The 22612-nt window shown below is 42.1% G+C and overlaps 1 protein-coding gene across 1 annotated transcript in view; it reads right to left on the reverse strand.

The window, feature by feature from the left end:
- The window catches only part of LOC144604988 (inactive ubiquitin thioesterase OTULINL-like), a 31196-nt gene extending 8919 nt beyond the window's left edge, over positions 1 to 22277 (reverse strand). The window contains exons 1-7 of the mRNA XM_078419985.1: positions 22172 to 22277; positions 14372 to 14528; positions 13177 to 13199; positions 12977 to 13068; positions 7395 to 7544; positions 4568 to 4693; positions 1872 to 2141 (exon numbers count right to left, since the gene is read on the reverse strand). Of these exons, the coding sequence (XP_078276111.1) occupies positions 1872 to 2141; positions 4568 to 4693; positions 7395 to 7544; positions 12977 to 13068; positions 13177 to 13199; positions 14372 to 14528; positions 22172 to 22217 (864 nt within the window). The 5' untranslated portion in view covers positions 22218 to 22277. The remainder of the gene's footprint in view (positions 1 to 1871; positions 2142 to 4567; positions 4694 to 7394; positions 7545 to 12976; positions 13069 to 13176; positions 13200 to 14371; positions 14529 to 22171) is intronic.
- Between the last annotated feature and the right edge of the window lie 335 nt (positions 22278 to 22612).

The raw sequence follows: 22612 nt of genomic DNA on the forward strand, positions 1-22612 counted from the left end.
ATATTTAAGGGCAGGGTAGAAATTGAAAGTGAAGTGTATGAAGTCAGTGAGTAAAAAGTCTATCCCCTACTCCCAATTCCTCCGTCTATGCCGCATCTGCGCCCGGGATGAGGTGTTTCACACTAGGGCATCAGAGATGTCCTCATTCTTCAGGAAACGGGGCTTCCCCTCTTTCATTATAGATGAGGCTCTCACTAGGGTCTCTTCTACATCCCGCCCCCCATTCGTAACAAGGACAGAATCCTCCCCATTCTCACCTTCCACCCCACCAGCCAGCGTATCTAACAAATCATCCGCCAACATTTCCGTCACCTACAACGGGACCCCACTACCGGCCATATCTTCCCATCCCCTCCCCTTTCTGCGTTCCGCAGAGACCGTTCCCTCCGTAACTCCCTGGTCCACTCGGCCCTTCCTACCCAAACCACCCCATCCCCGGGCACTTTCCCCTGCAACCACAGGAGATGCCACACCTGTCCCTTTACCCCCCCCCCTCAACTGCATCCAAGGACCCAAACAGTCTTTCCAGGTGAGACAGAGGTTCACCTGCACCTCCTCCAACCTCATCTATTGCATCCGCTGCTCTAGATGTCAACTTCTTTACATCGGCGAAACCAAACGCAAGCTCGGCGATCGCTTCGCTCAACACCTTCGCTCAGTCCACCTTAACCAACCTGATCTCCCGGTGGCTGAGCACTTCAACTCCCCCTCCCACTCCTAGTCCCAGTCTGACCTTTCTGTTAAGGGCCTCGTCCAGTGCCATAGTGAGGCCCACCGGAAATTGGAGGAACAGCACCTCGTATTTCGCCTGGGCAGCTTGCAGCCCAGTGGTATGAACATTGACTTCACCAACTTTAGATAGTTCCTCTGTCCCTCTCTTCCCCTCCCCCTTCCCAGATCTCCCACTGTCTTCCTGTCTCCACCTATATCCATCCTTTGTCCCGCCCCCCAGTCTGAAGAAGGGTCTCGACCCGAAACGTCAGCCATTCCTTCTCTCCTGAGATGCTGCCTGACCTGCTGAGTTACTCCACCATTTTGTGAATAAATACCTTCGATTTGTACCAGCATCTGCAGTTATTTTCTTACACTACGATATTATCTTTGATTTCCAACCGTGACTGGGGAAAGTGATGTAGCTCTAAAGAAAAGCCACATGGGAATGTTCAGTATTCCACTGTTATAAATTAACATGAGAAATCTTGTTATGTAATATTTCAAAATAAGGGTTCTTTTAAGCACCTAATGCCAATTGCTCTGTGCCTGACCTTCCTCCCGTGGCGGCAGAGGGTCAAACAAGACAGCCGTCGCCGCCGAGCTGCGTTTTCGACGTCACAAGGGGAGAAGGTCCGCGCGTGCGCAGTTGGGGCCCGTTGATCTGATACAGATGCTTCCCGATTTACCATGCTTTGACTTACGATATTTTGACTTTGCCATGGTGCAAACGGCGGTGGGGGGGTGAGGAGATGGGGGGGATAAGGGGGGTTGAGGGGGGATGGAGTGGGTGAATGCATGAGTGGGGGGGGGGGGGGTTTGCATGGAGGGTTGCTGGGCCCGCAGGAGAGATTTGGACTCAACGGTTCCACGCCCGCCTAGTCGCTTATATTATTATTCTGCCATGGCTAGCATGTGGATGATATTCTATTATTCTATTGAGTTGAGGTACCAGTATTATCCATACATACATAATATTTATGATATTACACTAAATCATAAAACATCGATCTACTGGCTCCAAGGCATAGCCTCCCAATTACTGAATGTATAATCTTGGCCATGTGATGGTGCTATTGGAATGCACACAATGCATGAGAATTTCCATTTACATCAATAAAGAAAATTTAGAAGGGAATCATTGGGTCATAACTCCTTACCTGTTCCAGTCCACCTGTGTCACCAACCTGGTTGAGATGGTTCATCATAAAACTCAAAGGATCTGGCGAGGAATCTCGGGCAAAGAAAATAGAACAAAAGCCAGGAACATCTTCTCCATCTTTTAAGCCTTCATGGAGTTCAAACACCGTGTACAACATCAGAAATTTCATGGCTTCATACATCTTGTATTCATTCTCTTCCTTACTGAATAATTTTACACACATCGCTGTTCTTTTCTCCTGGTCTTTAATTCCATGAAAGTTGATCCACTAGAATAGAATAAAATGGATTACATTAATCAAAACATCACAAATTGCTTCAGAAGTTAGACCAATGAAGCATATAAAACTGATGAATTGCAAGTAAGACATCCAGAGGATTGGCACAAAAGTAAAAATCTTTCTGATGGCCAAAGAACTTATCTGAATTCTCATTAAAAAATGTGTATGATTTCAGCGGTGGGGAATAGAATCCTGCCATCTGACTTGGACATAACTATAAGTGTCTGAAGAAGGGTCTTGATCCAAAATGTCACATTCCTTTTCTCCAGAGATGCCGCCTTACCCGCTGAGTTGCTCCAACTTTTTGTGTATATCTTTGATTTAAACCAGCATCTGCTGTTCGTTCCTGCACATAATTGTACGTATCAGGTTCTCAGGAGGGTGGGTGTATATGCTGAAAAAAACATTTGGGTTTAATTCTGATTGGGTATCACATGCCACCCCACACAGACCAATGGCATGTTTTTCATTATTTATGGCAATAGCCAGGAAGGCAAGATATGGAAAAAATAATAGGTACTTGGGTTTAGGTCAGAATTGGCAGTGGTCAGGTCAGGTTTTAACTTTATACCTAGTGAGTTCTCTCTGGGGAAAATTATTCTTCCCAATTTGAGAAAGACGCTGTCCAGCCAAATGTAGAGTACAGCAAATCCTACCTCTGAACTCAGAACATCTTGCCCACCCGACAGCAAAGTACGGCACCTGCCCATTTTCCTCACTAGCTATCCTGTTCCCTCCAAGCAGGAGTATCCCTTCCTTCCACATTCAGAAGATTGTGATGTACTTCTGGAAGATATTGAGAGATCATTTTAATGTGCTATTGTGCTGCCTATTTCTTTGAAAAGCGAGAATATGGATTTTGATCTGACTCAGATTATGATTCCTGGACAGGAACAAATTCAAGTGTACTGGGTAAAAGAGCCAGGGCATTAAGTAATTAAATAACTATAGGAATGTTTTCAGTCGCATCAATTTCAGATGATGTGCAGTTAGTGAGATATATTATGACACTGCTTTTTTGGATACGCCTTTGAGAATTTCCTTGGGTTGTTTTTCTAATTACAAAATAATTGCAAATTGTATTTGTATTGCAGAGAAATTTATGCTGGAGGCCTCTACATTCAGCCGAAGAGTGGATGTATTAATTGGAATTTAACTCCACTACAAAATCCACCTTGCTCCTTTTTACATTTATCTCCAATTCCTGGACCGTCATTTGGTTTTTACCCCCCTCTTTCCCACTTTGTCACTTACTCTACCCATCTGCCAATCAAACCATCCTCATGTCTAACCACCTATCACTTGCCAGGCTTTGTCGTGTCCCCACCTTTCTTTTGCAGCTTTATAGCCTTTACCTCATTCAGCCCTAAGAAGGGTCCTGACCTGTAATGTTGCCTATCCACTCCCTTCACAGATACTGCCTGATCTGTTGAGTTTCTCCAGCACTCTGTGTTTTGAATTGGAAATGAGAAAACAGTTGTTGTGAATTTATAATATTTTAAAAATGTAGAAATCCAATATGGCACTGTATTTTTGAGTTTAGAGAACTTTAATTTTGACAAGAGATGCAGGGAACTGCAGTTGATGGAATCTTGAGCAAAACAGAGTGCTGGGGGAACAGTGGGTCAGGCAGATCGGGGGAACAGTGGGTCAGGCAGATCTGGGGAAGGTATGGACAGATGATTTTTCAGGTTTGGACCCTTCCTCAGACTGAGGAGTATCTCTTCCCTCCCCAGATGCTGCCTGACCTGTTGAATTCCACCAGCACTTTTTGTTTCTGTTTAATGCAGTTCAAATTATCATCTTTGTTACAACCTGCTGTTGGTTTCTATTATTTATCATGAAATAAGGTATAGAACAGTTGTAATAATCCTTAATGAGGATAATAGATCTTCCATCTTTCTATATCACAGATGGTATGTTTTGCATAACTGGCCCATCCATAAAGTTCCTTCTAAACACATTCATTATCCAATTTAAAAAAGATACAAAGGGCTAGAGTAACTCAGTGGTCAAGCAGCATCTCTGGAGAACATGGATAGGCAACGTTTCAGGTCGGGATCCTTCTTCAGACCACAAAGTGCAGGAAGATACTCAGTGGGTCAGGCAGCAATCGCTGAGGAACCATGGATATCCATGTTCTCCAAAGATGCTGCCTAACCCCCCCCCCCCCCCCCCCCCCGAGTTACTCCAGCACTTTATGCCATTTTTTGTAAGCCAGCAACAGCATTTCCTTGTTTCTTTATGATCTAAATAACTGGTTATTCATAGCTCTGCCCGAGAAGATAAAACAGCAGGAACTACAGATCATTTGCAATTAATTAAGTGATTAATTGCCTATGATGAGGACAGAAGGCTCTTTAGAAAAGCAAGTCCTTTCTTCCCTTCATGAACAAATACTTCGCATACCCTACCTGCACTTGTAAGAGTTCCAAACACTTGCGAAGTTTTCCAAAAACATTAGTCCCAGTATATCTCTCAGGACCAAAGTTGTATTGTTGCACCCAGTTACAGCCATGCATAAATATTTTTTCTGGTAACTGAAAATGAAGTTAAAAAATCTAATTACAAATCACCTCTTTTCATACATTTAATCTACATGTCAAATGAGTACAGGGATGTTGATGAAAAGAAAATATAGGTTTTCCCGAACAAAATTACACAGAATCTGTCACTATATTAGTTTCAAAAGCACCATTTAATGGATGAAATGTCACATGTGATTATGGTGCCCACTACACAGAAGTAAATATATACAAGGTAGCCAAATGAAAATACATCCAATTGAAATGCCATTTGTGGGCATTTGATCTTAATGCAGTACCATGAACTTCACAATTATTAATAAATAATGCATAATACATATATGTCAATCTTCGTATATTTTATAATAATTTTTACATTATTGTCATGCTTTTGATAATGAACACAAAGTTATAACACATGTCTAACCAACCTGATTTTTGCATTGCTGATGTTAACAAAGACACTTTTTGTGACAGTCTTACAAAACATGTTGAACCAGTACAATGCTTCAACATATAGTATAAGAAAATAACTGCAGATGCTGGTACAAATCGATTTATTCACAAAATGCTGGAGTAACTCAGCAGGTCAGGCAGCATCTCGGGAGAGAAGGAATGGGTGACGTTTCGGGTCTAGACCCTTCTTCAGACTGACGTTAGGGGGCGGGTCCTTTGTCCCACCCCTTGACATCAGTCTGAAGAAGGGTCTCGACCCGAAACGTCAACCATTCCGTCTCTCCCGAGATGCTGCCTGACCTGCTGAGTTACTCCACCATTTTGTGAATAAATCATTGCTTCAACATACATGTATCACAATTCAAACAGAAAATAGTTCAGCATTTAATTGCAGAGCAATCCAAGCAGTCTCTGACAAGAATATAGAGACTGCAAAAGCATCAAAGTTGGAAGTCATTAACGAACCAAAGTAGCTTTGTAAACCCCAAAATACCTTTACGGAAAACAACTGCCTTTTTCAAATTAAACTTTTTTTTAAAGAGTAATAAATTAAAGCTGCTGAATATATTTCCTCATCTTGAACAGATGTATTTCACTGTCTTGGGACAGTGGTGAGAGCAGGGGTGTCTAATAACATGAATTGCACTATCGGGTAACTTTGATTTTTTTTTTCATAACCTCTCTTGCTGCTGTCTATGTTAAATATATTGCCAATTGAACATGCACTTCAAACAATCTGCATTTCAAACCTTTCAAATTGTTGAGCTCTTCTCTGCTTTTGAAGTTTACTTAAATTTAAAAATATTTTAACAGAATAATATCCTCTAATACAATGTACATTCCACAGAATTCATTTTGCATCTTTTCCAATACCCTTTCCAAATAGTTGTGCTCAGAATAAATTTTTGGAAAGGACAAAGCCAGTGGCTAAGTGCACAACTTCAAACTAAATTAACAAAAGAATCAGACAACTTCATTTTCACTTTCTTAACTCTGCATTTAGTTCCCTGATATAAAACTCAGAATATCACTTACATTTAAAGTTTATTTTTTCCATCAATGTGGATCCCCATTTCTCCTTTTCATTGAGGAATATCAACCTCTATTCCAATTCATTTTCTTAACAATAATCCATGGAGTTTGGTAAAACTACAACAATCACATGTTTGCAATCTAAATCTGTCAGTCCTGCCCCTTGACTTGGTATTAGTAATCTCTGACAGCTTTTACGTCCATATTATTTATATATACAGAAGAATTGGTAGGCAGATATCTTATTGAAACATATAAGATTATTAAGGGATTGGACACACTAGAGGCAGGAAACATGTTCCCGATGTTGGGGGAGTCCCGAACCAGGGGCCACAGTTTAAGAATAAGGGGTAGGCCATTTAGAACGGAGATGAGGAAAATCCTTTTCACTCAGAGAGTTGTGAAGCTGTGGAACTCTTTGCCTCAGAAGGCAGCGGAGGCCAATTCCCTGGATGCATTCAAGAGAGAGTTAGATAGAGCTCTTAATGATAGCGGAGTCAAGGGATATGGGGAGAAGGCAGGAACGGGGTACTGAGTATGGATGATCAGCCATGATAACGGTGAATGGCGGTGCTGGCTCGAAGGGCCGAATGGCCTACTCCTGCACCTATTGTCTATTATTTTTATTATCTATCTATCTATCTATCTATCTATCTATCTATCTATCTATCTATCTATCTATCTATCTATCTATCTATCTATCATTGTTATTATTATTATTATCATTATCTATTATTATCAGATCTTGTACTTACAAGTTATTAAATTACACCACAAATGTTAATTCTAAGCGACAAATTAGCAAAATGTTAAGAGAACTTAAAACAGGTCCTGATAACAAGCCTTTCCATATCATCATCTTACCAACAGGGGCAACAGCTCCAAAAAGACATACATGCAGTGCTGTGGATCACATTCAGCAACTACATCTGTTACTTGCTGAGTGTGTGGTAATAACAAGTTATATTACTTCAGTAACAACTTATCCCTACAGCAACCCTGATCTCATCCTATTATAGATATTTCCTCTGTCCTATATATCCTCTCTGTATTAGAAATGCTCTCTGTATGCCCTCATGTTTACACAATAAACAGCTGAAAGGTATACAATATACTTTCACACAAAAATAATGAAATAAATGTGTGTTTTGGAAGCAGTCAATCTTTCACTGATTCAATGCATTGAGATACAACTGTTTTGCATTAGGTCCCTACAAGCTCAAGTTACCTTGGTTATGTCCTGTTCCTTCATCCATGATGGAAGAGGTATACCCTGGCTGAAAATCTGGAACAACACCGCCCTCAGAGCACAGTAGTTATCTCCTCTGATTCTTCGCATGTGTTTAATGTGGTGCAGCACATAAATATCTTCATAAGCCTGGAACATAGAAATTGGACTATGTAATTATCAAACTGGTGGAATATAAGAAATGGAAACATGACCAAGCCATCTGACTTATTGCTTCACTATTCAAAGGTTGGTGCTGCCCATTCCTCCATTATTATCCAAGATCTATATGCTCACTAAGTATGACAGAAGATTCAAAACATTTACAGCCACCTACATAGAAATATTTCTCCTCATCTTAATTCTATTTGGGTGTCTGCTTTCCTGTGTCCCCTGTTTTTTAACTGACCAGATTGAAAAAAAGCAGCACTTGGTAGCTACCCTGTCAATCTGTCTCACAATCTTGCACATCTCGTACCTCTGAATTGGGACTACATTAATCAATCTGTCTTTATCTCACATTGGCCGAGGACCTAGTCGTGGTCACAGTGTAACTCCATGAGAAAAAAAATCTGCCAACGTTAACTTTATCTGTTTATTACTCATCTGCTCTTTAATCAATCCTCCATCAACACACGTAACCAAAAACCAATGAATCTTACTGTTACATTTCATGTAATACGTCATTAAATATCTTGAAAAGATCCAGATATACTGCACCCATTGATTTTCCCTTATCATCCTCAAAATAAAATTTATTGGAATAATGAAACCAAATTTTCCTTTCTTCATCTTTGTTGGCTCTGCCGAATCATATTGCGATAATCTAAAATCTCTGTTCCCACATTCTAAAAATCATCATTAGCAGTGAAGGAAAATAACTGCAGATGCTGGTACAAATCGAAGGTATCACAAAATGTTGGAGTAACTCAGCGGGTCAGGCAGTATCTCTGGAGAAGGAATGGGTGACGATTCGGGTCGAGACCTTTCTTCAGACTGATGTCAGGGGGGGCGGGACAAAGGTAGGATATAGTTGGAGACAGGAAGACAGTGGGAGAACTGGGAAGGGGGAGGGAAAGAAAGGGACAGAGGAGCTATCTAAAGTTAGAGAAGCCAATGATCATACTGCTGAGCTGTAAGCTGCCCAAGCAAAATATGAGGTGCTGTTCCTCCAATTTGCGGTGGGCCTCACTATGTCTACGCCTCCGTCTACGCCGTATCTGCGCCCAGGATGAGGTGTTTCACACTAGGGCACCAGAGATGTCCTCATTCTTTAGGAAATGGGGCTTCCCCTCTTCTATTATAGATGAGGCTCTCACTAGGGCCTCCTCTATATCCCGCAGCTCCGCTCTTGCTCCCCCTCCCCCCATTCGTAACAAGGATAGAGTCCCCCTTGTCCTCACCTTCCACTCCATCAGCCAGCGTATTCAACAAATTATCCTCCAACATTTCTGTCGCCTCCAACGGGATCCCACTACTGGCCACATCTTCCCATCTCCTCCCCTTTCCGCTTTCCGCAGAGACCGTTCCCTCCGTAGTCCACTCGTCCCTTCCTACCCAAACCACTTTCCCCTGCAACCGCAGGAGATGCAACTCCTGTCCCTTTACCTCCCCCCTCAACTCCATCCAAGGACCCAAACAGTCTTTCCAGGTGAGGCAGAGGTTCACCTGCACCTCCTCCAAGCTCATCTATTGTATCCGCTGTTCCAGATGTCAACCTCTCTACATCGGTGAGACCAAACGCAGGCTCGGCGATCGTTTCGCTCAACACCTTCGCTCAGTCCGCCTTAATCAACCTGATCTCCCGGTGGCTCAGCACTTCAACTCTGACAATGGAGGAGGTCCAGGACAGAAAGGTCAGATTGGGAATGGGAGTTAAAGGGCTGAGCAACCAGAAGATCAGGTAGGTTAAGGCAGACTGAGCAGAGGTGTTCAGCAAAATGATTGCAGAACCTGCCTTTGGTCTTGCCGATGTAAGGGAGTTGACACCTGGAACAGCAGATACAGTAGATGAGGTTGGAGGAGGTGCAAGTAAATCTCTGCCTCACCTGAAAAGATTGTCGGGTCCTTGGGATGGAGTCGAGGGGGGAGGTAAAGGGACAGTTGTTACAACTCCTGCAGGGGAAAGTACCTGGGGAGGGGGAGGTTTGGGTGGGAAGGGGCGAGTTGACAAGGGAGTTGCGGAGGGAACGGTCTCTGTGGAAAGCAGAAAGAGGTGGAGATGGGAAGATGTGGCCAGTAGTGGGATCCCGTTGGAGGTGGTGAAAATGTTGGAGGATAATATGCTGTATGCGACAGCTGATGGGGTGGAAGGTGAGGACCAAGGGGGACCTTGTTCTTGTTATGAATGGGGGAGGGGGAGCAAGAGTGGAGCTGTGGGATATCGAGGAGACCCCAGTGAAAGCCTCATCTATAATGGAAGAGGGGAACCCCTGTTTCCTAAAGAATGAGGGCATCTCTGATGCCCTGGTATGGAATACCTCATTCTGGGCGCAGATGCGGCGTAGACGGAGGAATTGAGAGTAGGAGAGTCTTTACAGGAAGCAGGGTGGGAAGAAGTGTAGTCTAGATAGCTATGGGAATCAGTCGGTTTGTAATAGATGTCGGTCAATAGTCTGTCTCCTGCGATGGAGACGGCGAGATCTAGAAATCAGATGTCAGAGATGGTCCAAGTGAATTTGAGCGCAGGATGGAAATTAGTTGTGAAGTTGATGAAGTCAGTGAGTTCTGCATGGGTTCCGATGCACTCGTCAATGTATCATATCATATCATATCATATATATACAGCAGTGGAGGTAGAGTTCGGGGATAGGGCCAGTGTACGTCTGGAACAGTGATTGTTCGAAGTACACTACAAAGAGGCAGGCATAGCTAGGGCCCATGCGAGTCCCATAGCTACGCCTTGGATTTGGAGGAAGTGGGAGGAGTCGAAGGAGAAGTTGTTGAGGGTAAGGACCAGCTAGATGAAGGAGAGTATTAGTAGACAGAAATTAGATGGTTCTGCGGTCGAGGAAGAAATGGAGGGCTTTAAGATCTTCCTGGTGGCAGATGGAGATGTAGAGTGACTGGACATCCATAGTAAAGATGAGGGCGTGGGGGCCTGGAAAACGGAAGTCATTGGAAAAAAAAGTGTGTGAGGTGTCATGGACAAAGGGAGGGAGTTTCCTACACATAAAATATTAATATTTTCTGGAATCACACTATACAATACAAGTATAAGAATTCCTGATCGTCTTCTCTTTAAATGTTATTTCATTAAAAGAATCACTGATGGCTGTTCTTAGTTGAATGGTTGTGTTTATGAACAACATATTTAGACTGCACAAGTTTAAGAATGGAAAGGATGTCATCCAGGGGGCCACGAGTGGCAAGGGTGTTTTGTGTAAAGACAGGTGCCTACACTACTGAGCATAACACTAGCAATATTTAATGTATAGACACGATATTTTTTATTACAAATAAAGTTTATTTTTGAAATTTAAAAATAGTTTAAGGGTGGTATAAAAGCAAAAGCACTTTGTACAAACACTAAGCTTCTGAGATTTTGGCAGCCCAAATAGATTCCATTTTGTTTATTAGTGCAGAAAAATACCCACTACTTCAGGGAAACTCCTCATCTTTGTTGGGTTCTAAATTAGGTTATCACACTGGACTGAGAGCATTATGCCATCAATTAGTGTCTATGTTAAGCAAAAGTATTTCATACTGATGTTATAGTTTTGTATAAATGCGATGTGGGCCTAGTTCATATGACTGCCGAAGATTCGTCAATGTGTTCTTTTCCATACTTCGAATTCTTAAAATATTTTAACAAGCAGCATCTTATCAATCTTGTTAAGCAGCTCGTAACAGTTGATGGAGCACTCTGGCTGCAGAGGAATAATTATTAAGAGAAAAGCATATGACTGGCATTCTATAGTTCAGTATCAGACTAGTCAAATTTAATAAGGAAATAGAGCCTAGAAATAAATCATAGAATCGGAATCTGTATATTTGTCATGGGCAGATAACATAAATCCAATGGCTCAAAAATTCAACTAGAATATTAAAAAGGCTAATCCATTTACAGTAGAGACTTGTTAAACAAGATCTTGGAAGAACTATCAACTCCTGAAATCCTCAAAAAAAAGCATAAATTTCCAAACATTTTACAATAATCTGGTTAAATCCACACTTCCGGACATTTAGAATTTTAATGTAAAATGGATCTCAAAGACTGCCATGCATTTTTTTTAAAGTAGATAACTTTGAAAACTAAATACAATATTAAACTGTGTTTTAACTCTTGAAGATTTTGCAAACGGGGACTAAATGTGTTTAGCATTATTGATCTACGCACAACGTTGTGATGTGGGAGGAAACCAGAACACCCCGAAAAAACCCATGCCTTTGCAAGTCTTTTGGTATACTGGTTGGGGATTGCGGGCTGGGGATGGAGGAAGGACAAATGAGTGCAGAACAAGCCCTACCCACAGAATTGCTGAACAAAAGGCTTCTAAATCCTTAGTTCAGCTGGATGTCAAAATTGGAAATGTTTCCGATCGTTAAAAAATATTCCAGAACTATTAATAATAATAATAATAATAATAATAATGCATTACATTTATATAGCGCTTTTCAAACACTCAAAGACGCTTTACAGGGATTTCTAGAACATAGAGAAGTGAATAAATAGATAAATAAGTAAACGAACAGAGAAAGGAGACAGAAGGTGAGGTGACCTTCAGCGGTTGAAGGCAGTGCTGAAGAGGTGAGACTTCAGTGATGTTTTGAATGTGGTGAGTGAGGAGGAGTCTCTGACGGTTTGGGGTAGTGAGTTCCATAGGGTGGGAGCAGCGATGGAGAAAGCCCTGCCCCCCAGGATCTGAGTTTGGTCCGGATGGGGGGGGACAGGAGATTGGCAGCAGCAGAGCGGAGGGTGCAGGTGGGAGTGTGCCTGTGGAGGAGGTCAGTCAGGTAGGATGGGGCCAGGTTATGGAGGGCTTTGTAGGTCATGAGGAGGATTTTGTACTGGATTCTCTGGGGGATGGGGAGCCAGTGGAGTTTGTAAAGGACGGGGGTGATATGGTCACGGATCGGGGAGTGGGTGAGTAGACGGGCAGCGGAGTTTAGAATGTATTGAAGTTTGCTGATGATTTTTGAGGGTGAGCCATAGAGGAGGCTGTTGCAGTAGTCCAGACGGGCGGTGATGAAGGCGTGGATTAAGCACATCATTATTAATTTTGAACTTATGAAAAATTCATTCAAACATTGAAATAGAATTGTAATGATCAAAATATTTCTTAATACCAACACAATTCTAAATTTCTAGCATTTGTTCTCCTCCATTGAAATTAATGAAGGAGAGATCCCTGCTTCAGATCTAACCAGTAAATCCCCAGTGTGGGTGCGTGGATTTGTTGCAGCTTTACTTTTCTAGACTCCTAATCAGAGTATTAATTTGTCGAAATCCTGAACCCTGTAGACCAGCACAAAGAAAAGCTGACAACATTACACCACAAAGTCCAGCCCACTGTTTTGTTTCAGAGGGCAGCATTTTTGGAATGGATGTTTCAGTAGAGTTAAAAATCCTTTATAGTTACCATTCTCAGCTTCTCAGCTTGCTTGGTATCTCCTTTCCATTCGATGTTTGCATATTCTAAGACATCCATTGATGGACCAACAGAAATGTTTTCTGAATCAAAATGAGAGGCAAAAAAAATTCTCCCACTTAATGTATGAAGTAGATTCACAAAAAACAAACTGAACACGAACACTTCAGAAAGAATAAATCATCTCTTACTTTTGCCTCTTATCCTTAAAGGCCTGTAAAGGTAAAATGGGAGAAAGAAATATCAATGTCCAGGTAGTTGATTTATATTTTAAGTAGGTGCATATAAAACATAAAGCATTCAACTATTTTTTACATTTTATATTTATAATGCCAATCCAACTGTTTTCTCCCAAGTAGATGCACATGGATTCATGCTCACAATTCCATGCTTGACTAATTTCAGACTATCATGTGGAAGCCACAGTTCCTGAGTTGGGAGAGAACCAGACACCAACCTGACTAGTTCAAGAACTCCAAATCATTTTTTGTGAGGGACTTGAAAAATACAAAATTCCAAAATCCTTTGGCGTAGATTTTTTTCTGGCAAAGGTATTATTGGAGATTTCCACTCTGAAGCCAAAAACAAATTGCTTGCTTAATTTCTGTATCATCTCCTCATTCCCCCAATGACATTGCCACTATCTCATTCTTAACTAATATTTCTCTCTTTATATGTATTGAGAAGCTTTTACAATCCGTTGATATATTTACTACCGGATTACTCTTATCCTTTCTTTCTTCTTAATAATGCCTTGTCCTATTTTGTTAAAGTCGAAACTTTTCCTAATTAACTTTCTTGTTGGCTTTTCCTGTCTTAAAGTGACATATTGGGACGTGTTAATTCTCTGAAAGTCAGCCCTAGCCTGTGTATTGGTATATCCTTTAACGTAATTTCCCAGTCTATCATAACGCTCTTAAGGAAACTTTGTTCTCAAAGTTCTACACTTTGTGTGCACTGCAGGTGCTGCTGTCCAAGATGGGTAGGCATTATTCTGAAACGGGAATTAGATTTAAAGGGACAAACTCATGCAAGCTTCTGCTGGTGATAAGACATACTCTGCTGCTTTTCTCAATGGTTTATCTGAAATGATAGCTGTGGATCAACATAGATTTAGTCAGGGATCTGCTGTATTGGTTTTGAAAACAATAGACATATTCAGAGCAGCAGTTAGCAACAAATGAATCTAGTTCACGAGGTAGTGCACTCGACAAGAAGAGAACTGTGGAATAGTTTAAATGAAATGACAGCTTGCTAAACTAACCTGGAATGAAGGAAGCGACAAAGGAAGGATGCAGATTACGAAAAGAGTTTGTAGAAAATTAGCTAGATCAACACAACAGCTTGACATATGATACAACATCAGTTAAAAAATCAGTCACATACCATTTTAGAAGATATACTACCCATTTGTAAGGTGTTCTGACAAACCATGAACTTAACAAAATTGCTGCTATTCCAACGATTAATGGATTTGGAAGCTTTTTCCAGGTCCAGTCAATGATCCAGGAGACTGCTTGACTTACGGAGTGTATCTTTGTTTCTGCATTGAAAATAACAATTATTTTTTAGGAGCACTCACTTTATATTGTCATAAGAAGCATAAGCCTAGAAACAGTGCAAAAGCTTCCACTTTTGAGAAAACAATTGTTCAATAAGGTGAACAATTATGATTTCATGCCTTTTTTATCCACATTCCTTTACATGGTTATTTCATAGCCACAGCCTAGCCAAATTGCTCCCCAAATCATTAAATTATTTTTGAAGTCGACACACTGTTGCTATCCAGGCATATGCTCAAGGGGGCAGCACAGTGGCTCAGCTGCTAGCACCTCTGTAAACTGCCCCTGCTTCTCTGAAGAAGGGTCTCGACTCAAAACGTCACCCATTCCTTCTCTCCAGAGATCCTGCCTGTCCCGTTGAATTACTCAAGCTTTTTGTGCCTATCTCCTCTAAACTATAAGTTCCACAAATAGTGACAGACCAGTCATAAAGCGTGGAAACATGCCCTTCAGCCCAACTTGTCCACACCGGCCCCATAATGTCCCGTCTCCACCAGTCCCAGATTCCCTGCATTTGGCCCATATCACTCTAAACTGATCCTATCCATGCACCTGTCTAAATGTTTATTAAATGTTACAATAGTACCTGCCTCAACGACCTCCTCTGGCAGTTTATTCCATACACTCACCATTCTCTGTGTGAATTAGTTACCCCTCAGGTTCCTATTCAATTCACCTTAAACCCATGTCCTCTGGTCCTCGATTCCCCTACTCTGGGCAAGAGACTCTGTGCATCTACCCGATCTGTTCCTCTCATGATTTTGTACACAATATTAATAATGTTATTTTATATCTTCAACTGACCTGATCTCATCTGAATATCAACATTTTATGCACATTCAATTAAATGTCACTTTGATTATATGCTTAACCCTAAAACAGAATTTAAAACCATTTTCAGAAGGCAGAATTGTACAACTGCTGAAAATCAAATAAAAACAGAAAATGCTGGAAGTACCTTGCATATCAGGCAGCAAAGGAAGAGAAGGAAAATTAGTTGATATTTCATAGAAACATAGAAAATAGGTGCAGGAGGAGGCCATTCGAGCCAGCACCGCCATTCATTGTGATCATGGCTGATCGTCCCCAATCAATAACCCGTGCCTGCCTTCTCCCCATATCCTTTGATTCCACTAGCCCCGAGAGCTCTATTGAACTCTCTCTTAAATCCATCCAGTGATTTGGCTTCCACTGCCCTCTGTGGTAGAGAATTCCACAAATTCACAACTCTCTGGGTGAAAAAGTTTCTTCTCATCTCAGTTTTAAATGGCCTCCCCTTTATTCTAAGACTGTGGCCCCTGGTTCTGGACTCGCCCAACATTATCATATCATATCATATCATATATATACAGCCGGAAACAGGCCTTTTCGGCCCTCCAAGTCCGTGCCGCCCAGTGATCCCCGCACATTAACACTATCCTACACCCACTAGGGACAATTTTTACATTTACCCAGCCAATTAACCTACATACCTGTACGTCTTTGGAGTGTGGGAGGAAACCGAAGATCTCGGAGTAAACCCACGCAGGTCACGGGGAGAACGTACAAACTCCTTACAGTGCAGCACCCGTAGTCAGGATCGAACCTGAGTCTCCGGCGCTGCATTCGCTGTAAAGCAGCAACTCTACCGCTGCGCTACCGTGCCGCCCAAACATTGGGAACATTTTTCCTGCATCTAGCTTGTCCAGTCCTTTTATAATTTTATATGTTTCTATAAGATCCCCTCTCATCCTTCTAAACTCCAGTGAATACAAGCCGAGTCTTTTCAATCTTTCCTCATATGACAGTCCCGTCATCCCAGGGATCAATCTCGTGAACCTACGCTGCACTGCCTCAATTACAAGGATGTCCTTCCTCAAATTAGGTGCCAAAACTGTACACATTACTCCAGTTGTGGTCTTACCAGGGCCCTATACAACTGCAGAAGAACCTCTTTACTCCTATACTGAAATCTTCTTGTTATGAAGGCCAACATTCCATTAGCTTTCTTCATTGCCTGCTGTACCTGCATGCCAACTTTCAGTGACTGGTGTACAAGGACACCAAGGTCTCGCTGCACCTGGTTAGCAGGCAACAAAAGCTTTTCATTGTACCTTGGTTCACGTGACAATAAACTAAACTGAAACTGGTAACCTGCTATTGTGCTTTCTCATGTGGCTAAATGTTAAATATTGTTTGATAATGTTTTAGTGAAAGTTTTAGAATATTTTAGAACATAAAAGGATGGAGCAGATTATTTAGAAAATATGACATCCTGTATATAATACACATACGATGCCTAATCATATTACAAGTTTTATTATGGACATATTTGTGGAGGTAGATAAATAAGTAAGGGAACCTGTAACAAATCACCTATTTGTATATTAAAAGTTCAGAATTGTTGATGGAGATAGTGAACAAAGTGAGCAGGCTTACACTCACAGAGATGAATTGAGTAATAGTTTCTTCTTTCCAACTCCTTTGTTAACCGCCCTTCTTGTTAACAAACAAACAACTGGAATCTGACCATGTTATTGATTCCACTGTGTATTCAATTAATAGCAAATTAGCTTGCTGTGTAAAATATTCTGCTGATCTGGAAAAGTTTTCTACATACATGCTTTATTCATGGAAACAAGGCTCAGTTGGTCAAAATAAGATTGTACTCAGAGCCACATCACTGGGTAGGGGAAAAAGACAATTTACTTAAAGAGAGTAAATTAAATTTGTGAGGACACCACAAGATATGAAGAACATAATTTTGGTTTATGGGTTGTTTAGAGATACAGCATGGAAACGGCCTTTAACCCAAGTAGACCAACAATCACTCATTCACACAAGTTGTATGTTATCACATTCACTTTCATATCCACTCCCTACACATTCGGGGCAATTTACAGAGACAAACTAACCTACAAACCCTCACGTCTTTGGTACGTGTAGGGAACGAATGGAGGAAACTAGAGCACCCAGAGAAACCCATGTGGTCACAAGGAGAACGTGCAAACTCCACACAGAAGCCCCCCCCCCCCAAGTCCCAGGCACTGTGAGGCAGCAGCTCTACCAGCTGCGTCCAACAGTTTCAAAGGACAATATGCCAATGGATGAAATTAAACCTCATTAGCCTCATCTTAGGCAGTCCTCAGGATTAATAACGACTCGCTTCCATTCCAGTTTGTGGAACTCAATGAATCTTCTGCTGATAGTGCAGGTGGTGACCAAAGGAGCAGGCAGGAGGGCAGTTTGTGAGGTGGTCCACTGCTTACGCAGTCTTTGTGTGCTTCTGATGCATGGTCTGGAGATTCTTTGTATCATCTTGAATGTTTCTTCTCTACAACGAGCATCTATGACATCCTGGTGTTGCCCTCTGAGTAGGCTCAAACACAAGTGCCATCCACATTCTACAGCATGACTATTGGAGGCTCGGGCAACCATGGTTCAGAAGTGTAGTCACTGGGCATTGAATGATTTCCCGTGAGTCTGAAGATTTACTGCACTCCCAAAAGAAATTTGAGATATAACATTGTAACAAGAAAGATTGATAAAACATTGGGGCAATGACACAGCCTTGTTTGTCTCTAGTCTTCATGGGGATTGGTTCCACTGTACAGCTACTGGTTAATATCATAATTTGCATGCTATCGTGGAACGAGAGCTAGTTGGAGTGGAATTTCTGCGGGTGGGACAATTGGAAGAGAGTTTTCCATAGTTCCTCCCGAATGGTGGAATGCAAGCTTTGGTCAACCACTTAACACATAGGCAGAATATCAATTTCTGCTAGCAATTATCTACAGCTGGTTGCTTAGTAAATTTAACTTCTATGCCCAGACCATCACACAAACCAACCTCCCTTGCATTGACTCCATTTACACCTCACGCTGGCTCGGCTAGGCCAGCAGCATAATCAAGGTTGAGTCGCACCCTGGCCACTTCATCTTCTCCCCTCTCTCATCAGGCAAAAGGTATAGATGTGTGAAAATGCACACCACCAGATGCGGGAACACTTTCTTCCCAGCTGTTATCAGGCAACTGAATCATCCTACCACAACCAGAGAGCAGCACTGAACTACTATCTACCTCTTTGATGACCCTCTGACTATCCTTGATCGGACTTGCTGGCTTTACCTTGCAATAAACATTATTCACTTATCATGTATCTATACACTGTAAATGGATCGATTGTAATCATGTTTTGTCTTTCTGCTGACTGGTTAGCATGCAACAAAAAGCTTTTCACTGTACCTCGGTACACGTGACAATAAACTAAACTGAAACTGAACATTCCAGCATCTGCAATCTCATGTCTTCTGAATCATTGTAATTAAGTAAGTTGTGATAATGTAATAGGTTTATAGGGCAGACAGACTTACTGCCAAATAAGAGGCCCAACTTCCTTCTCCTGATCTACATAGCAAGTGTGCACCATCCTCTTGCAGATCCAATATCAACAATTGCTGAATAATAACACTCTTATCATTACTTTGTGCTTTAACAGTATGTTTGGGATCAATGACTTACTGTAGAATGAACTGCCAGCCAATGAGTTTTGAGGCATTTGTTTGAACTTGAGCAGATAGGATGTGTCTATACACTTCAGAATTCATTATGCTACTACCATCAGCAGTTGTGTCATCAATGAAGATAAGTGAACCAGTACCTTCAGCAGCCATACATGCCCAGGCCATAACACCCCCCACCATCGTGTTTCACAGATGAGGTGGTATGCTTTGGATCTTGGGCAGCTCCTTCTCTCCTCCATACTTTGCTCTTGCCATCACTCTACAAGTTAATCTTCATCTCATCTGTCCACATGACCTTTTTCCAGAACTGTGGTTGCTCTTTTAAGTACTTCTTGGCAAACTGTAACCTGGCCATCCTATTTTTGCGGCTCACCAGTGGTTTGCATCTTGACAAATCCACACCTGACTCCAGAAGAGTGTTTCTGATGTCGGACAGGTGTTTGGGGATTTTGCTTTATTATAGAGAGAATTCTTCTGTCATCAGCTGTGGAGGTCTTCCTTGGCCTGCCAGTCCCTTTGCAATTAGTATGCTCACCAGTACTCTCTTTCTTCTTAATGACGTGCCAAACAGTTGATTTTGGTAAGCCAATGGTTTTGCTGATGTCTCTAACAGTTTTATTCTTGTTTCTCAGTCTCATAATGGCTTCTTTGATTTTCATTAGCACAACTTTGGTCCTCATATTGATAAACAGGAATAAAAGTTTCCAACGGTGATGGAAAGACTGGAGGAAAGACTAGGTGCTGAGAGCTCTCTTATACCTGCATTAAGGAGGCATTTAAACACACCTGAGCAATTACAAACATCTGTGAACCCACGTGTCCCAAACATTATGGTGCCCTGAATGGGGGGACTATGTATAAACATAGCTGTAATTTCCACATGGTGAAACCAAAATGTATAAAAATACCTTTTATAAAAATATGACAGTGTGCACTTTAACCACATGTGATTTTTTCTATTACAAATCTCAAATTGTGGAGTACAGAGGCAAATAAATAAACAATGGGTCTTTGTCCCAAACATTATGGAGGGCACTGTATGTAGACCATGCTGGTGGTTCAGGATAGAACTGCTGTCATTTCCAAATAGGTTCTGCCAGAACATGTCTGGCTGTTGATTTCTGTGTGTGCTTGCATTTCAATTTTAAACCACGGGGTATAGCCTTTAAATGATTGCTGTATAATTGTTTATGTATATGATAGCACAGAAAAGGAGGGCAGTTGTAAGAGCTCACCATGTCACATTGCATCTCTAGAAAGAAATGGTTAATCGGCGTTACACATCGAATCCCTTCATATACTCCAGCTGCCTGACCCACTGAATTTCTCCAGCAACTTTTGGCTACTGATTCCATCATGTGCAGTCTCTTGTCCCTTTGTGTTTTCTGATCAGTTTTTCAAAGGGCACATTGGTGACATCTCCTCATTGACCAACAGCACAGGTGCACCTCAAGGCTGTGTGCTTAGCCTCCTGTTTTTCTTCCTTTACATCTATGTGTGTGGCTTAGCACAACTCCAATGCCATTTATAAATTCATGATGGCAACGACTGGTGTTGGCCGAATCATGGGTGGTGATGAGTCAACATGCAGGAGAGCGACAGAAAACATGGTCGAGTGGTGCCGCAGTAACCACTTCTTGCTCAGTGTCCACAAAACTAAGGAACAAACCGTTGACCTTGGGAAGAGAAGTAGGGAGCTCATTTGCCAGTTTTCACTGGTGGTCGGCAGCAGAAATTTGCTGTTTTAAATTCCAGATTTCATAGACAGCCCAGCACATAGATGCAATCACACCAATGCTCCACCTCCACGTTTTGAGAAGATTAAAGGGATTCCACAACTCCAACAAGCCTCGACAGATGCACTGCAGAAAGTATTCTGATGGGTTTCATCATGGCTTGGGACGCCAATTAGAATGCAGAGGAACACGAGAAGCTGCAGAGAATGGTGGACTCGCTCCAGCCCAGCAGTGCAGCCCTTCTCATCATTAAAACATCTACATGAAAGCACATCAAGAAGGCAGCATCTACCAACTAATAGGCACAACTCCACTTTGACAACAAAATACTGTGGACCACCGATTACACTGCCTTGAAGATGTTTTCTAACTCTGTATTTTTGCACCAATGTCTTGCTTTCTGCAGTCTTTTTTTATTTTTATTGCCTTGTAGAATGTGTGCACCTCAAGGATGCATGCTTAGCCTTCAGCTCTACCTTCTTTACACCTGTTCTCTATTTATAAAGTATGTTTTTGTATGTTGTCCAAGTCTATGATGTTGCTGCAAGTAAGATTTTCATTGTACCTGTACCTCGCCACGCATGTTCATATGACAATAAACTCAACTTGACTTGTCCTACTGAGGGGCGGCCGTTAGTTGCGAAACAGGAGCGAGCAAGGAAAGACCTTCTGGTGCAACTAGAAGTAACAGGATATGGGTAGAGTATTTAGTACAGAAGATTGTTTGGACAGAAAATAAAGGATGTAGCAGTAAATGGTGCAAGCAGTGTGAGTAGGACAAAAATGGCGACATTGGTACATTTGATCAGAGCTGTTTGTGTGCTGTGATGAGGCGAGGTCATAATTTGAAGGGTCTCAACCCAAAATGTCACCTATTCCCTTTCTCCAGAGATGCTGCCTGACCCGCTAAGTTACTCCAACATTTTGAACCTAACATGATTGGAAAGATTCGAACAAAGAGACACTTTGAAAAGATGCACACAGATTTCATGGTAATAACACGAGGAGGGGGGAAGGTAGCATCTAAAGAGGCCAGTAATTAAAGTATCTACTAACATGGGAGTCGAGAGGGGATTGGGTGGCCCGCTGTTTACAGAGGAAGTTCAAAAGAGGTGAGTCAGAGAGATGTAGGTCAGTCTGTGGCTGGAAGTTTGGTCTTGAGGAGGTAAAGTTCCTGACACTTGACCAGATGTTGTCAATCTGAAAGGCAAAGTCGAAGTGCAAGGGATGCCTATTTGAAGGGGTGGGTGAATAAACGGGGAGGGTTTAAGGCATGTTTGCAGTGGCGGAAAGTAAACGTTTGCACCCAAGCGGGCCAAGCCCACAAGACGAGCTGATAGCAAAGCGGACTCCTACCCCGTGCACTAATGAGGGTGCAGCATTTACCTGAGACGGTGGCGTTGCTGTCGTGGTTGAGGAGCAGCGTCGCCATCGCGGCCCCGGAGCGCGCGGCTCAGGCTACTTTCACTTTGACCATGGAGCGCACCCCCCACTACCGCCTTCTGACGGACAGCCAGCGCGGCCAATCAACCGCGCCCAGGGCAGGAGATGGACCAATGGGCCGAGAGTGACGGGGCGGTGGGCGGGACTTAGGGCGGGCCCGGCAGGTGGAGAAAGAGGGCAAAAGGTAGCAATTGGAGTAGAATGTGGGATTGATAATTTTTGAAGGACGAATAAAAATATTAAAACGTTGTTGATCGTAGTGTCTTTGTACAGAAAATTGAGTTACTCTGCAGGTGAAGCAAGCAATTAGAAAGCCAAATGAAAAGTTAACAATTATTGCAAAAGGGCAAGGATACAAGTGATAAGGCTCTTCTGAGATTACAG

The sequence above is a fragment of the Rhinoraja longicauda genome, chromosome 2 (assembly GCF_053455715.1).
Source record: "Rhinoraja longicauda isolate Sanriku21f chromosome 2, sRhiLon1.1, whole genome shotgun sequence".
NCBI classification, from domain to species: Eukaryota; Metazoa; Chordata; class Chondrichthyes; order Rajiformes; family Arhynchobatidae; genus Rhinoraja; species Rhinoraja longicauda.